We start from the raw sequence: 18,082 nt of genomic DNA, 5'->3' as shown, positions 1-18,082 counted from the left end.
GGAAAGCTTATAAGCTCCGAAAACTGATCACGGCACGGTACATTTATTCAGGATCAAAGGTGACATCTGCTCAGATTATAGGTCAGCTGCAGACACCGGTTTGTAGCTCCCCCCCCCCCCCCGAAAATGGGATATTCTATCTTTACCCTTTGATCATTTTGAGAATCTCTGGTTTTTTGAGCAAATATATTTGGTGTATTTTGTTGCAGCCGCATTTTTATCATTGATATAAACTTTTTTTTTCTTTTACGTGGAAAGCATAACAACAGGAACAATGACAGGCCACGGGAATGTGTCCCTTGGGCAGAATTTCACCTCAACTATGCCGATGGTGGTCCTGCAACCAAGCACCAGCATTCTGGTACCTATCGTCATGTTTTCGATCGGGGCGACGGGTAATATCATTGCCTTAGGGATGTACCACTGTTCGTCGTCGTGGCACCGCGGGACGGCATTCTATGGTTTACTCCGCGGGTTCTTCCTCACCAGCATCGTTGGGTACCTCACGGTGTACCCCGTCATCATATCCGTACACGTGCGCGGCTTGCGTTGGATCGGCGGGTCGCGCATGTGCGATTTCCACGGGTTTGTCGTCCTAACCTTCGGGATGTCTCTGGCGTACATCACCGGCGTCCTTGGCTTTGAGCGCTTCCTAGCCGCGTGTCGCCCTTACACGTACAATCGCAAAGTAGAGCCCCGCAAGATCCCATTCGTCTTGGTTTTACTGTGGCTAGTGTCCATCTTCACGGGGATTCTGCCCCTGGTGGGATTTGGGCGAATCTCCTTGCAGTACCCGGCCACCTGGTGCTTCATCGATTGGCGAAACGAGGAAACCGTGGGCCGTCTATTTAGTAGCGTTCTAGCGACTATCGTTGTCTCTGTCATCCTTCTCGTCGTAGTGTCTATCTTCGCCGCCACTATCGGTGCGTCGTACAGGACTTCCAAGAAATGCCACGGAACTATCGCTGGCAAGGATGCCGACTCCGGTAGCTACAGCCTGGCCATGACCACAGACGATAACCCGCATAGGATCCCCAGGAGATATTTTGCAGCTGACCGCGCGCTCATGTGGGCCACTATTCATTACGACATTCTGGCTTCCGGATTTTTAGTTTGTTACATTCCCGTCGTAGTAAGTATCGAACGCAGAAGTTCTACCTCCATGCGGAGTTCATAAGTAATGTCTATGTCTGTTTATAATCTCCCTTAATGGAATGCCGATTACACTGATCAAAATATTTTTTTTTCCTAAACCCATGTATGATACATGACGGCTAGACGAAACTCGTTGCAGTAGATACAGTACTTGGACCATTCTATAAACAGAGCATCTGCACATATACTCTAAAATTTACAGAGTTTATAGATCCTCCTGTTCTTTAAAAAAAACTGTTACCCTCATAGAAAGTAGTAATGTTCTCGTCAGAGTTTGAAACCAACTCTTTAACTGAAAAAATTTTGTTGTGATAGTAGATCAGTAGCTTTGTATGACTTAAGTTAGCCTGTGCATACCACGCAGATGCCATTTAAGATTTTGTAGTTTTTGTAGTTGTGTAGTTTTGTTCATTATGTCTTGTTCCAGCTTTACTATTCTATTTGAGATGGCATAGAATCGTGAATGTAGATAACTGACCCTGTCTTGACTGTCTCTATCTCCATACAAATACAGATGAGAATCATCTCCAACGTATCCGGTCAGCAGATCAACAACTTCAAAAATATGGCGGCCATGCACTGGGCGGAGTTTTACCCGGCCTTCTGCCCGTGGTTGTACATCCTCCTTCACGAGCAGATTTGGATGAGACTGACCTGCAGGGAACCGCCCTACCGCGACGTACCGTACACACGAGCCAGCAGCCGGCGGCGGAGTAGTGGGAATAGGGCCTCTCCTGCCGACAACGACTACGTGCGAGAGGCCGAGTCCGGCAGCAGGCACGAACCTGTCGACGTGTCGTCCACTAGCAACCACATTAACGTCGTCATGCATGATCACGTCGACGGGTACGTGGTCGGTGGTCTGCAGGAAGATGACGATGAGGTCGAATCTGCATTGATACGATCGGCAAGGAAGAGGCTGGAATTCATCAAAGAGGACGATTTCAGAGAAGAGAATTCAAGTGATAGGTAAAGTCTCTTTTTTTTTTCATTTTAAACGATAACTGTAATTAGTGAAATGAGGCTCGACATACGATCACAGAGAAATATATCTAAGAGCACGAGCATAATGGGCGAGGCCCTAAAGGCTCAAGAAGAGTTTCCTGGCCTTATCCTCCACGTCCACCTTTGGAAAGACATTGCATCATTTCCTTTCTCACTCATATTTGCACGCCCTTTTCCTCGTAAGGAGCGAACCGCGAGTTTATTACAGCATTGTCCTTAACCCAATATACTATTTATACGCACTTTAATCTGCATTATGTTTCATGATTAGTTATGTATATTACAGCAAGAGTTTTACGTGGTTTTAAGGAAGCAACGAATGTTTTAAGGCAAGTAACCACGGGGCTGATAGCTTTAGGTTGATGACTACGTAGGACTGTAAACAATGAGGATAACGTGTCTTGCTTAGCAGCACTTACTGCTTCAGCCAGGGAGCTTAAAACCATGAACTTTATGATTGATAGTCTATGATGGGCCAGCAGAAATTTAGAAGCAGGCTAAGTATGACACAGGACTCCCTTGTAAAGCAGTCCTGTATGGCTGTGAATGGGACTTCCTTGCTTTCAAAAAAAAAGAAGACATAACTAAATGAATAGATAGATATGGATAAATGAATGATAGGCATATTTTCTGTTAACCACCAAATGTAAACGGTTACACTGGCTATCAAATTCTGTTTAGAATGAAATTAGCAAACCAAACTTTTAGGCCAATTACAATATTGTACGAATTTTGCTCTTTTTTACACAGTTCACCACCTGCCATAGAGACACCTCCGGGTTCTGATTCACCAAAGAAAATTACCACCATACACAGGTCACTCGACGACGACACGTCCACGTCTTCATCAACGACTTCGACCCCTGAACACTTAACGATCCCCTCAACGAACCCGTCACACCATCAGCCACCGGGTTTGCCGACAGCTGATGGTCCCGACCTCTCCTGTCCTTCGTCATCCCAGGAACACCAAACGCCTTTGCCTTCATCACCTTCCTCAGAGACGCCAGAAGGCTGTCTCACCGCTAACCGGGTGACACCGCAGCAGCGTCCAATGACTTCCGCTGATGGAAAACCTATTATCATCTCCCCTAACTCGCCGAACAAGACGAAACGGTCGAGCGTGGTGGTCTCAGCGCCAAAGGCGAAACTAACTGTCACCACCAGTCACCCGACGGCAAACGGCCCCGTTATACAAAACCACGTGAACGCTGTTAGAAGTATGAGTGGCGGTACGCCACGAACTGGTTACAAAGCAACAAGGGGGGCTTACGTACGCGTAGATGACGTTGCTTTCGAAAGTCCAACGAATAAGCCAAGCACTTTTGCGCAGGCGGGACGCAAGGAATCTATGATATGATAATGGTTTCGTAATAATGAATTTTCATTCAAATATGACCGTAGGTCGCTTGGTATTGAAAACGACCGTACCACAGATGCAAGAATGATGAATCTACAGATTTCCTGGGCACCTTGATTATGTAATTGAAAGACTGGGACACCGTGTCATGAAAGTTATCAGCCCAGACAAGTTGTCAGTCTGTGACAATTACCATAGCAACAGTCACTGACCTCAGCTTCTCGGCCAAGGATTTTACTAAAATTGTCAGAGACTGACAACTTGTCAAGGCTGATAACTTTCATGAAACGGCGCCCGGAAGTCGAAAAATATAACGAAAAATGTGTAAGATTAATTATCTTTAAGATCTTACAGGATGCTAAAAGTGCATCTAGATTAACTTTTGCGTGACGAAAATTTGCCGTTCGGTTGAATCCGTAACACTACGCAGTTTGTTGTTCGATGCCTTGTGTTTTCCTCATTGTCTGCACAATCCGACAGAAATCAACACCTTATGATCAGACATTTTGGACGTCGGCAGATATCAGGAATCTCCAGTAGAGGCGAAACCTATCAAAACAGCGAGTAACAATCATTGTGAAGCTCTCTCCATAAACCGACGAGTGATATACCCAGAGGAATAACCAGCGTTTGCACGCAGTAATCAGACATCAATATCGTTTGGCAGCCATGAACATCAAAGATCTCTGTGTTTATTGCAGCTTGCAGAAACTGCATCATCCGTGATAGCAGCTAGTTAAAAACCGATCTACTGGTAAGTATTTTGATGGACTCCGTGTCAAGAAAAAATACAGTGCTTTAACTTGCTTTTAAGAAACAGGCCCCTGGAGTTGTATCACAGTTGTTGCCATGAGAATTACATTACACATTAAACAGCATGTTCCGCAAAGCTATCAGCATCTCCATCAGCGTAGATACGGGAACCTACAGAAAGCCTTCTTGACGATAACTTCAACCGACGGCAAGAGATATTGCTTTTTGATGAGCTGCACGTTACGGCTTTGATATGTTGTGTTGAAGACAGCGGTCGTTTATCCAGAGCCATCCCAGGGTACGTTCCTGATGGGTCGCACGCAGCAGGGGGTGATCTTTTGGGTGTCTGCCTAGCTAGCATTTCAAGTAGGACCGCAGTCAGATGTATAATCGCAACAACGAGAACGACAAACCACCTCTTCTCCGCGCAGATACATACCAAATCAAAACACCATGGGGTTTTTGTGTGTTTTTTCCTTATTCAAGAAACCAAAGGTTTCTTTTGCTGTACATTTTTTTCCTGTGTGAAAGGAATATTTACATGCCTACTTCTTTCAATTATGTTTCAACTATTACGTAATGGTGGAAATCCCTTGCGAAGGGCTTTGTTCATACAATTTTAGTTGTAATTTGACAAAATGTCCCTGAAGGGTAAATGAAAGTTGTCTCTCGAAGATGAATTGCTTTTGTTATTTTTTGTCAAATCCCTCCTCCGACAAGAATATGATGTTGAGGCTGTATTTAGCATAGGATTTGACGCTGAAGTTGTCATGGCAACTTACACCACGATATCCAAGTTTTTCAGTGATTGATGGATGCGTGCTACCGCGTTTGGAGAAGGGGGGTACGGATGTCATAAAATTTATGTGCCGCTGTCCATTGTCATTGTTATGCGTATTTTCTTCCTCCTGGAATAATGTTATTTCAAACTAAAGAAAAAACTTTATAATGAAGCGCGGATGTAGCTTTGTGCAGAGGAGGAAACCTTTATGAACGATTACCTACTAGTGCTTTCATCATCTACCTATGCACATTATATAATGGGTTTTAAAATCTGTCGCTTTTCATAGCGAAGAGGAAACCTGAGAATGCTCGTTATCTTTGTAACCAAAGCTGTCTTTTTTTTTTGTTTTTTTGTTTTTTCGATCTTCGTCTCGAGACGTAACAATTTCTCACGGAATTCTCAAGTAACTTTGAGCTCGTTCTTCGTGATCGAGAGAAACATCCGTTGTGTTGTGTGATTAATTGAAGAGAAATTACTTTGTAATGTTAAGGCTCTTGATTGTATCTTGAACATATGTTGAATGTGTACAAAGATATAAGAGATTTAGTTTAATCAATATACGGATTATTATACACGCGATGTAAACGAACTTAATGCAAGTGGCAGCTGTGGAAGGTATCATTTAGCATCGCTTTACATCCAAATAAATCTATTTTGCCTCCTGTCTTGAAATATGAAATTCTTCAGGAATCACCTAGCCCCATTGAGTTCAAACTTGTTAGTAGTGTATATGGAGAAATGTAAATGATTGGTGAGTTTAAAGCATTGGATTGGACAATTTACAATGATTCTAGATTTCGTTTTCTTTCCATAATGTTGATTGACATCACCAGCTATGACGACGATAGAGTAATGTCTTTGCTTTGTGCAGGTAAAAAAGAAACCTATGCATTCTCCTTAAGAAGAGCCTCTTTTAAAGATTTTAATTTTGTCTATTTTATCTGCATTCGATGGGATTTTTGACAAACAATGACATGATGATGCTAAGTGTCTATTTTTTTCATGCTTGTATATGTTTCATAGTATTTCCAGGATTTGGACAAATCAAATTCGACCTCATACTGACTCCCACCGAATAAGTCTGAAATAACGAGAAATCTTCGTGTATTGTCTAGAACACTGTACTCGAAATCTGTCTGCAGGACTCATGAGCACCCTAAGCTGTTCATTAACCAAATTTATTAGCTTTTCGTGTGCCCCATGGAAAACCTGCTTTCCTTCTACCCTTTCAAAATATCAGCTTCTAAGGACCACTGGATATTTTTGTAAACTTAAGTGTTGAACAGAACAGCACAGTAGCTAAAATTAAATGCAAGTGAAGACTGAGGCTGTAACACCATCTTACTTTGTGATAATTAGGATATCGTTATGATATATCGATATCGTTATGTATATCGATGTCGTTTTCGTGCTGAAGTCATCAAACAATACGAAAGAAATCTTGCAACCGTTCATTGTTTAATTGTATATATACTGAATTTGTTATACTCTGACGTGTGATTAAAACCGCGTGCAATTGCAAGTCGGAAACGTCTTTCTGCTGTTCTTTTTTCAACTTACTGTTCAAGGTTTCGTTATACTACTTGGTAAAAGTAATTACTGTTTCAATGATCAATAATCACAATCACATGCAAGAATTTATTGCCCCCTCTCCTTATTTCATAGTATATATGATCACTTTTAAATTTAAAGAAACGTATCCAATACCCCCATATTTCTTAAGGGATGGGCCTATACTTTTTGGTTGAGATAGGGCTTCGGGGCCGGTATACAATAAACTTCCAAGACATTTTCCCTAAATATCAGCAATTTTTCTTAGCTGTGTGCTTTTCTAAGAAAGCTACCCTAACGATATTTCATAAACATTATGGATTTTTTCTTAAGTCGGGATATATGGCTAAGCAGAATCTTAATTGTTTTGACGTCATAAGAAAAGTGTTGATGTCACTTCAACTTGCGACGTTCGCGAATAGCTACCCCGTGGTGAAAGTCTGTGTATTTTACGTGTTTAAGCAAAAATAGCAACGATCCCTCGCCATCCTATATAAGTATACTCTGGTGTAGAAAAACAAATAACAATATGTCATCGCATATCTAATACAAGGTCTGTAATGTAAATGGCACATCGGTAGAACCCTTTTACTTAGTAATTTTAATGCAAATGGATAATTTTTCAGTAACTGTTTTGGATCTTTTTGGGGTTATGGTAGCGGACATTTGAGTCGGCGCACAGCAATAACATGAAGCCACATGATCACATCGAGTGAACATTTTAATCACAGGGGTGTGGTACATTCATAGGAAAGAAGAAGCCTTGTTTTGACAGTTCTTGCCGATCCGATTACCAGAGTCAGCGAGAGGACGCTTCGACTGACTCGATACACAAATCGTAGCACAAAAGGCCTGTATAAAGTAAAATACGGTGTATAGTACCCCCCCCCCCACACACACACACACACACAAACACACACACAAACACAAACACACCCACACACAAATGGAAAGACGTATACACACGATACGGATAACACGACACCAATGCATTCTGCCAGCGCGTCCCTCCTAACCGAGCTAGTGATCTTTCTCTGTTTACTCAACGACTTTTGTTCTAATATTGGTCACCTGCAATAACAACAAAAAACACACAATTTAAACATACACACACACCGACACACAACCTCTTAGTGCTCTTTGTTGAACTTCAAACGTCTTCAAACATTTACCATGATTGTCATCGGAAGATGATTCAAACGTGATAAGAATTAAAATATTTTTCTGTCTCTGTCTCCCTTGTTTATCTCTCTATACCTTCATCAATATTATTCATATACCTCCAACTTTATCTTTTTATGTATCTCTCCATCCATCCGTACATCTACATTTAGCTCTACATTCATCTATTCATCTAATTGTATCTATCCATCTATCTCTCTTCTATCTGGCCATCTATATCTATTTATATGTATCCAGCTTTTTTTTCCATCTATTTATTTCCATCTAAATTCCTTTCCCCTTCTATTTTATCTATTTTGTCCTTTTTCTCGTTCTGTGTCCACGTGACGAGAGATTACGCCATCAATGATGCAGGCTGCTATTGTGACGTAACGAAAGTGGTAGGTGGTCATTTCATTTCATTTCATTTCATTTATTTCATTCCTTCTTTCTTTTTCGTCAAACATAACACGAAATGAATCAGAAGATATAACACAGGCATGTATTCGACTTTACATGGTAGATAATGGTTAACAAATAGGAAATTATACATGCATACCGGCAGAATACAAAGTTATGTTTGGAGGGAAAAAAAAAGAAAGAACTGAGAGGTTCACTGAAAAGCATGCTTGTAAATTGTGAACCACTCAAAGGATTCTTGTGATTACATTAAACTTTTTGTTACAAAGACAGGACAGAACAAGACAGGACAGAACAAGACAGTAGAAACACAACGACATTACATGACTTTACAGTAGGGTATACCATGGCAGTAATTAAACACAAAAGAATAATGGAAAGAAAGGAGAGAAAGAAAAAGGAAATGAACGGAAAAGCCAACACGCTGAACATCGGGATCAGAAGAGGAAATTGAGGTGCTGAACATCGGGATCAGAAGAAGGAATTGAGGTGTTTCAGCTCAATCAGCCGAGCAAAGTTTATACAAATAAGATAATGTAAAAAAATACACAATGATGAAATCAATGATTGACGATGAAATCAATGATTGACGATGAACCCTTAGGCTGTAAAGACCAGCTAAGTAATGAATCGTATATATCTTAATATGAGTTCAACAAAAAATATTTTAACTTACGCTTAAACGAATTCAAAGATAAAGAATTTTTTATATCACAACTTAAAGAATTCCAAAATCTAGGGCCAGTGTATATAAATGTTTTTTGAGCCAATAACGTTCTCAGAAGGGGTAAATGAAACTCATTTGATCGCCTGGTGGGATAATTATGAAAAGATTGATTTCGTGGAAACATTTAATCAAAAATGCTGGGAAGTGCATTTGTGTTATAATTAAACATAAACTGACCCAGCTGAAAGAAAAACAAATCTTTAATTTTTAAAATCTTATATCTAACAAATGATGGATCTGCATGGGAACGTGGTGAAACGCCACAAATAATACGAAGTGCCTTTTTTGTAATAACAATAATCTATCTAATAAAGTTTGATGGGCACTACCCCATGCTAAGATTCCATAATTTAAATAAGATAATATTAATGAAAAATACAACGTCAGCAAAGAAGACAACGGGATATGAGATTTAAGTCTATTAATAATACCAATATTACGCGAAATTATTTTACTAATATCAATAATATGAGGCTTCCACGAAAGTTTATCGTCCACTGTAATACCGAGAAACTTTGTATGAGATACACGCTCTAAGTGAACGTCATCAAAGATGATATCTGTGGGTAAAACTTCTATAGACTTACTGAATAACATATAGTTAGTTTTCTGAAGATTCAGTGATAATTTGTTGGCTCTTATCCATTGAGTCACTTTTTTTGATTCGGAATTAACAGTATGGACAAGAGTGATTGGATTTTGGTGGGAGAAGAAAATATTTGAATCATCGGCAAAAAGTATAAAAGAAAGTATGTCGGATGATCGACAAAAATCATTTATGTAAATGATGAAAAGTAAAGGTGCTAATATACTACCCTGAGGGACGCCACATTTAATAACTTCAAGACTAGAGCTGTGCTCGTTCAAAGATACATATTGTTTTCGGTTTTGCAGGTAACTCCTGAACCACTCCAAGGCCTTCCCTCGTATACCATAATGAGACAATTTATGAAGTAAAATTTCGTGATTAATTGTATCGAAAGCCTTGGAGAAGTCCAGGAAGATACCAACAAGATGGGAATGGTCATCTATATAACTAGTATGTGCGGCGTTGTCAATAAACTTCAAAAGAGCATGAATGGTGCTATGTTTCTGACGAAACCCAAATTGAGAATTCGTAAAAACATTGTAATAATTAAGAAATTTGATCGTTCTTGTAAATATCAATTTTTCCAAAACCTTAGATAGGGATGAAAGTAGAGAAATAGGTCTATAATTACTTATATCAAAACTGTCTCCTTTTTTGAATAAAGGACACACCTTAGCAATTTTCATACAATCAGGAAAAACACCATGTAACATGGATTTGTTAAAAATATGAGAAAGTGGATCAGCAATAGAAAATATATTCCCTTTATAATAAAATTACTTATATCATCATAACCGGCACTTCGTTTATCATTCATTGCTGTAACAATGTCTATTATTTCATATTTCGTAGTTGGAGTTAAGAAAATAGAACTGGGATTGGATTGACCTAAAAATTTTGCAAAATGCGTATCGGACTGCGGTACTTCTTTTGCCAGATTCTCTCCAATCATTGAAAAATAAGAATTAAAAATATTTGCTATATCACCAGGATCTTCAACAATTTTATTATCAAATCTTATTTTTTTAATGTCCAATTTCTTTTTTGATATATTCATGGCCTGCTTTAATATCTTCCATGTATTCTTCACGTCATGTTTATATTTTTCTATCTGAATGGTATAATATTTCCGCTTTTCAGATCGTATGACCTTAATCAAAAATATTCTTATATGATGTATATTTATTTTTTGACTTCTCAGTTTTGCATTTTGATTTTATAGTACAACCTATTTTTCCTGTTAATTGAACGGAGGAGAGATTTCGAAATCCATGGAAGTTTAGGTGTTGTTTTATAATTTACTGACTTATCTTTTAGTTTAGGAATATAATCATCTAAATGCTTATTGATTATCTCCATAAAATTATCGAATGATACATTAACATCATCAGTATCACAAACACTTGACCAATCAACCCTATCTAAACAAGCGTCAAAACTAGCTAAATTTTCTGGTGTGGCTCTACGTCTAAATGAAGGAAAATAAGACTTATTAACCGAATGTTTAAGATCACAGCATGTTATAATTGGAAAGTGATCGGTCATATCGGATAAAATTATAGAAGAATTCAAAACTTGTAAAGAATTAGTAAAAACACGTGCCACTGGGTCGTAAGAAACATCATAACAACAGCAACAACAATAGCAGCAAAGGATACTCTCGCGACTGAATAGCGGGACTGGCAAGTCGCATTACATCTGACTCCCGTAGTACTAGTACATGTATGAGGAAATCACAACCCATTATATGAGAGCATGATAGTCCTGTTATAATTTCTTGGATATAACGTTTCGAATTTCATTCTTCTCAGTTTACTTTGTTTTGCTTATGCAACCTTATTCTCTGTTACCGAGGGAAAGTGAAATGTCTGTGTTCTTTTCGAAAAATGAAATAAAATGTGAATTGAATTGAATTGAATTGAATTGAAGAGAGAGAGAAATATATATATATATATATATATATATATATATATATATATATATATATATAATAGCAACTGCTAAACACATCTCTTTCTCTAAATTTAAGCGGATTTGAAAGGGCACGCGATACCCCAAATCCTTCCCCTCGGGCGAATGCATCCTGGATCTACTGGCGCTAGCTGCTGCCGTAAGCCGTTCTTAATCCACGAAATACCATGCCGAAAATATTTAATACATAGTCCTTGCATTGTTTGATCTTTGACCTTCTCCACTTCGTTTCCATCACATCAATTTCTGAAAGATGACATGTCCTTGGTCATGATATTAATGCTTCTTAATTTTGCATGACAGAAACAGTGAAAAAAAAGCAAAATCCCCAAATAGCAAAGCACATAATGATTGATACCATTTCTCTGGCCCTACCGTTGCTAACTAACAGAGTCAAGTGGAGCATAATTCAAATCGAAATCTTACCTCTGAATGTTTTTACATCAGGCGAATCATATTCTCTTCAAGGCATGAACAGAAACAGTCGTCTCATTGAGAGAAATCCATCTCGAGACTTTTTTCTTTTCATTTCGAGGCAGTTGCACATTCTATGCAGTTGCATCAGTAGAATTTCTTTTTTACTTCCTTCCCTTTGCAATTACATTGTGTAGTGACAGGTTTCAAATTCTTTTTTGATTCATTTATTACATGATATTTTTGTGCTTTATGATAAACACAGGCATAGGTAATTCATGAATCATGCATCAAGGGTATTAACAATAATTGCTGGAATGCCACGCAGTATCATCAGTTCTAACCAGCGACTATAGATAGATTCTACACAAATCTCATGCCAAATTCCGCGTAATCTCATTGTCCATGGGTACGTCTACACAGAAATGTCACTGACCTGCGAAGTAAAGTCAGATAAGTGACAGAATTGATGGCCGCTATAAAGTGGAAAGCATCACTTTTTTAACATCATTGACGCTGACACTTTAATGGAAAAGGATCTTCAGAACGGAGCGTTAGAATCTCTGTGTTTGCAAGTCTATGTGCCGGTGAGGGCACCTTACACCCTCTGTTTGAATTGCGGAAAGAAGACGAAGAAAAGGGAGGTAGTAGATGAGTGATCCTCCTGCTACTTGAACATGTGCAGTGACGGAATGTATGGGCTCTAAGATGAGGTTTATTCTCAGTTCTGACCTACTAAGCCCCAAAAAGCATGTAATCTTGCTACAATATTATAGATTTAAGTTCCCATATATCACTTAGAAGGTATGTTGATGTGAAGATTATTTCACAGTGCTAACAGCCTTATTTATACTTTGGTTACTTGACATTTTCACGGAGTATTGATAAAGACATGAGATTTATGTTTGTTTGACAATGTTTAGAAACCGCATTTGGCATAACTTGTTATTTCTTTATTTTCATAGTGATTAAAAACTTCAGTTGCAATCCCTCAAACCATATGGCCAATAGCAGGCAACCATGCATTGACAACAGGTTGATAGAAATATTGTGAGTAAAATAAAAACAACACATTGCATACAGTGGTGAACAAACCACTACATATAACCCCCGCATGCTGCTATGGCTTCCCTCTTATGGTGAATGCAAACAACGATGAGAAGTGTGGGCATTCCATAAAGCGTTTTGTCAGATATCTTGTCTGACAAACTGTTATAAGCCAGTGAAATCCTAGCAAAGAATCTACTGAGAGCAAATTTGTCAGAAAATTATCCGACTAAACGTTTCACAAAAAGGAAACGTGCACCGAAGATGTCTACTGCCCTCTACTGCCTTCTGCATGACAGACACCCCTGTTGATATTGTTGGGTTACATACAGTATACTACAATAAGATAACCATAACTAAAGATCTCTTTTCCTTTTTTTTCCTCACACAAACCGTATTTCATAAGAACACTAATCATCTTCCAAGTTCTTTGATTTATAAAGTGTTTTTTTTTTCTTGTTGTCCGTTTGTAAAGATAGTTGAATTATGATGTGAAGAAAAAATTAGGACGTTACAACAATGTTGGATATGCATACAACGGTAATAAAAGACAAAGGGAAAGAATACAAATGGTGGTAAAAATCATTGTGCACAAAATTTGATATCTAAGGAAAAATGAAGTGACGTAGACTATTGCAAAAGCAATCGTTTGTTATCTATCTCTTACCGGCGGAAAGTGGCTTAAAAATGGGTGAAATATCTTAATTCAAGATCAAACTAAGTAACTTAGCAACTGGCAGTGTTATCCTTCCTCACCTTCAAGGCTTGCGATGTAAAAATCCAAAATATGGATAACACTATGTATATTATATATATATGTATATATATATATATATATATATATATATATATATATATATATATATGTAATGGATATGTATGAATATGGTTAGGAATGTGTGCAACCGTTTTTGTGTGTGTTTGTATCTCTTGCTTGTCAGCATTGCTCAGAAAGAAAGAGGTTGCTTCGGTGGGTTTATGAATATAATAACTCTAATTTTCTACTGCGACGAATGATGATGAAGCAAAACAATAAATTGTTGCTAGAGTGCTGTCTCCATAGGAGCACTCAGATGTCTTACTAATGATACCATAGCTGTTAAACATCCTTTCCGGTTGCATTCAACTGGGAATTAAACCCAAATATACATGTGGATTGAGGGGATGCAGCATTATCAGTCAATAGAACTTATCAGCGAAGTTTTAGGGAAATCGAACAATCCGATTACAAGTTGCAAAAATTCGGTGCAGCCATTGCTGAATGAGAATTCTCCTTCACTTCTTGACGTCACATATGTATAGCGATAACAAAGAGATTATGAGTAGGCAACTTCTATGAAAGATAATAAAGCAAACTTAAAGACCACAATTTCTTTTCTTTTCTTTTTTTTACTGAAAAGCACACATTTCCTCGGCTTGTTTTTTACTTAAAAGGGCAATTCAACCTGCATGACTTGCTTTCTATAAAAGGGGTAGGTCAAGCGCTCTTTCATTATGCTAAAAAAAAAGTGGAATTATCTTTATTTTTCATATTTCATATCGTTTTCCATATACATGACGTCATAAAGAATTGTAGTCTTCTCATCCATCGATGATGTGCTTTAGTAATACTGCTACATTTCCTCAATTCACATATTTTTGGGTTTCATTTTCCTTTAATAACAAGTTCTAGATCTGTGACGGTATTAAAATTTTGCGACGCGCCTCCTCCCAAGTTGGACAATGGAAACAACTGTCTCGCGCATGTGCGGAATAACATATTTTGCCTAAATAGTCGCGTCGTAGGATTAGCGTCGCATCGCAGAGATAAAACTCACTATTATGAATCCATCAGGCTGTGAGGTTATTATGTAATCATGTTTAATGGAATCATTAACCTATCAAGTCCAAGAAACCACGTTTCTGCACTATGATGCTGTTGGTTTTTTTTTTCAATTCTTATTCCCAGACATTTATCATTAATTGCTATCATTTCAGAAGTAGAATTACAAGAAAAGAAACACTTTTTTTTTGTTCGAACCCTACTTTGTTCATTGTTTATTTCAGTATCGGAAGCAGAATTGTCAAAACATCTATACCATTTGATTTGTATCTAATCCTTGAATTGACACTACAGTTAAGAAGAATTACAGATACATGTTGTAATACTTCTGTCACAACTCGGCACATTTTTGCATTGCTTCAACTTGATTTTGTGCTGATATTCGGAATTAAGAAAAGTTAGATTTTTTTTTCAAGACGACAAATGCAAATCCAGATTTGAAAAATTTTAACGACAAGATGATACTTTCTGAAGTAAAATCATCTCAGTGCCAGAAAGGTTAATGCAATGCCACATTTATCATTGATTGGTATAGAAAGCACTGCAATCGAGTTGAATTACACCATAAGCTTTGCCTGAGATTGTCAGCATTTCAGCATAAATTAACTATATTATGTCCATGAACACTAAATTAGCATGGGGCAAGATGAAGAAGTAAAGACTTAAGAGGTAGAACTATAAGTTCTTTCATGTTTTGATTCATACAAGGATATTCAAGTCTAAGTGCACTTCTTCAGGAGTACCCGCTGTCGTTATTACACCAACATTGTCAAATACCCTTTCGTGCAACAGGTTGTCAATAGGTACACCTTGAGGAAAGACGTCTTGTCCATAAGTGTAGTAGCTGGGCCGGATTCGAATCCATGATGTTTTTATTTAACATTTCAGAACCAGTCCACTATGACCTAATATACTGTGCTCCATTCACAGTGGCATTTCAGTGAATGCCATTTCCTTGTCCCACTCCATATATCACATAGAATCAGTGTCTCAGTATACTTTCCAAAGTGCCCAGTGGTTGAACGCCTTGTACTGCCGATCAGGAGTGAACAATTGGAGCGTGCTTGCATCCGGGTTCTTCCGACAACCGGTAAACCAGCTGGACTTGCCCAGAGTCTTCAAAACCTGAGGCTTACCGTCGGATAGATGAGGAAGCGTCCTGCAGACCTCCTCTGGCTGAATCGAAGAAGAGAATTGTAGGCGTCCCACTTCTCTCCAGTCGAAAAACCTGCTGTATTCTGCTTGATCCTTACCCAAGTCTTTGATTAGGTTGGCCAAATCGTCGAGGGACTTATAATCAGCTATGTGAATGTATGAGTTTGGTGGGGCTATCCTCTCCAGGTCCGATTTGGGAACGCCGTATATGACCGGAACGACACCATTGGCAAGAGCCAGCGTCCAAAAGTCGTCCGGGATGAGGTCGTTGCATTCCGTGTTGCCGAGAATGAGTTGAAATTTGTACTGCTGCATGACGCCGACGCATTTGTCGGACCGCTTCGGCAAGCAGCGCCTATTACCGCAGTCGCCGTACTCGTGAAGCGGTAAGCGCGCCCGCAGTCTGCTCAGAAAGGGCTTTCGCGGCCAGAACACTTCGTGGCAATTACTGGACATCCATGCAATGAGGTTTTTCTTGTTCGAGATGTCTTCATCAGACAGCTTCTTCGCCGGATCCGAACCGTTACGAAAGACGCGATACTTCGCATATCGCACATTTATGTCTGAATCCCATCTGTACGTCATTAACTTGTGGTATTTCAGCTGAGATAACTGGAGCTCTTGATTCCTCTGCACTAGCCGATGGGGTGAGTGGGTGCTGTAGAAAAGCCAGGTCTGTCCCGGTTCCGGTGTTGTATTTGTCAACGTTTCCATGCGTCCTCGGAACGCCGTCGGTAACATGCCGAAAATGACCGCGTCTTTCCCACGAAATTCGGCGGCATCGGTACCAAGAGACAGCTCGACCGAACAGCTACCGGTTAATTCTTCGCACTGAATGCTCGCGGCTTGCTTACTTTCTAGACTCTGTGTAAAGAGTTCGTACAAGCTCTCAAGTTGGCCTGGCAGCTTGAAGTCCTTCAGGTCACCGAATATGTGAATTCTTTTAAGGCAGAAGGTCGTTGAAGTTGCGGTGACGTTACCAAAGTGATGCTCCACAGATAAATCCTGTTTGTCTTTTCGGAAGCCATGTATCTCCGCAACGGTTTCCTCCCCGAGATGATTGTTGACTATCAGCATCGCAATCCATACCAGAATTACAAGCAGGAGCACAACTCGTACTTGATACCCCTACAAACAGAAAACAGATACAAATGTCTTGACATTTATGACAATCACGTCAACTGTAACGTGAGTGGAAAGAACGAGATTTAAAGGGGGAAATCCAGTCCAAATATAAGTAAGTCTGATAAGAAAGAGTAAAATGTTACGAGTTCAGTGGTATAATTTTGATCGAAATCAGATGAAAAATAAGAAAGTTATGACATTTTGAAGCTTCGCTGTTTTTGGTGGAAACAGTTCTTGAACAGACAATATGAATTTGCAAATTGCAAAGTGAGCATGTCATCCCCTCACAACATACCGTATAGTTTGTACATAAAATTTTGAAATTTCCAGTTTTTCATTCAAACGCAATTATGCCCGAGGCTCAAATCCTCGTATATCTAATTGATCACTATTCTGAAGTTGTTCAACCAGGAATAACGTCATATTGCAGACTTCAATGGCAGAAACATTGAATTTTCGTCATTTTTTGTACACGATCAATAGAAAATCGTGAGGGTATGACATGGTTAGCTCACTCATTTACATATTCATATCCACTGTACAAGAACTATTTTGCAGAAATTAGCAAAACTTCAAAATGTCATAACTTCCTTATTTTTCATCTGATTTCAGTCAAATTTTTAACCGTTGAACTCGTAAGATTTTACTTTTCTATCAGGCTAACTGATATTTGGACTGGATTTCCCCTTTAACGCTTCTAGGCCCGTAACCTTGCTCTACGGACATGACGGACGGGGAAGCAGCTAAACTGTTTGTGAGAATTTCTTCAAGATACAAGGACAAATAATAAGAGACAAGGACAAATAATGACTTCTTGGTCATTTCTAAGGGTCACATTTTTTTTCTTTAACGCTCTGCGTGCGACACTATATCACCTGCTCATAGGTTTGTATGGGAATTAATGCACATTTATCTCATTGGCAAAGAAAGGGTTAAATACAATTCTTCAGTACAGAAAATATTAACGATTTGACAATATCTTAACTTACTGGTACTTTCTTAAAGCAGAAATTTTTAGAGAATCTAGAAATATTACAAATTTG

At 38.8% G+C, this 18,082-nt stretch overlaps 2 protein-coding genes across 2 annotated transcripts; one reads left to right on the top strand and one right to left on the bottom strand.

The window, feature by feature from the left end:
- The first annotated feature begins 274 nt into the window (after nucleotides 1-274).
- On the top strand, nucleotides 275-3,520 carry LOC139733518 (uncharacterized). The gene is made up of 3 exons (XM_071644328.1): nucleotides 275-1,132; nucleotides 1,670-2,124; nucleotides 2,911-3,520. The coding sequence occupies exons 1-3, from the start codon at nucleotides 275-277 to the stop codon at nucleotides 3,518-3,520; spliced, it is 1,923 nt and encodes a 640-aa protein (XP_071500429.1).
- A 12,229-nt stretch (nucleotides 3,521-15,749) lies between these two features.
- Nucleotides 15,750-16,991, bottom strand: LOC139733517 (4-galactosyl-N-acetylglucosaminide 3-alpha-L-fucosyltransferase FUT6-like). Its single transcript, XM_071644327.1, has one exon. It carries the CDS (start codon nucleotides 16,989-16,991, stop codon nucleotides 15,750-15,752), a length of 1,242 nt encoding a protein of 413 aa, XP_071500428.1.
- Nucleotides 16,992-18,082: the final 1,091 nt, after the last annotated feature.

This window comes from Diadema antillarum, unplaced genomic scaffold, assembly GCF_040938485.1.
Source record: "Diadema antillarum isolate AM-2024a unplaced genomic scaffold, OU_Dant_1.0 seq00000481_RagTag, whole genome shotgun sequence".
NCBI lineage: Eukaryota > Metazoa > Echinodermata > Echinoidea > Diadematoida > Diadematidae > Diadema > Diadema antillarum.
This window is presented reverse-complemented; position numbering and strand designations above follow the sequence as displayed.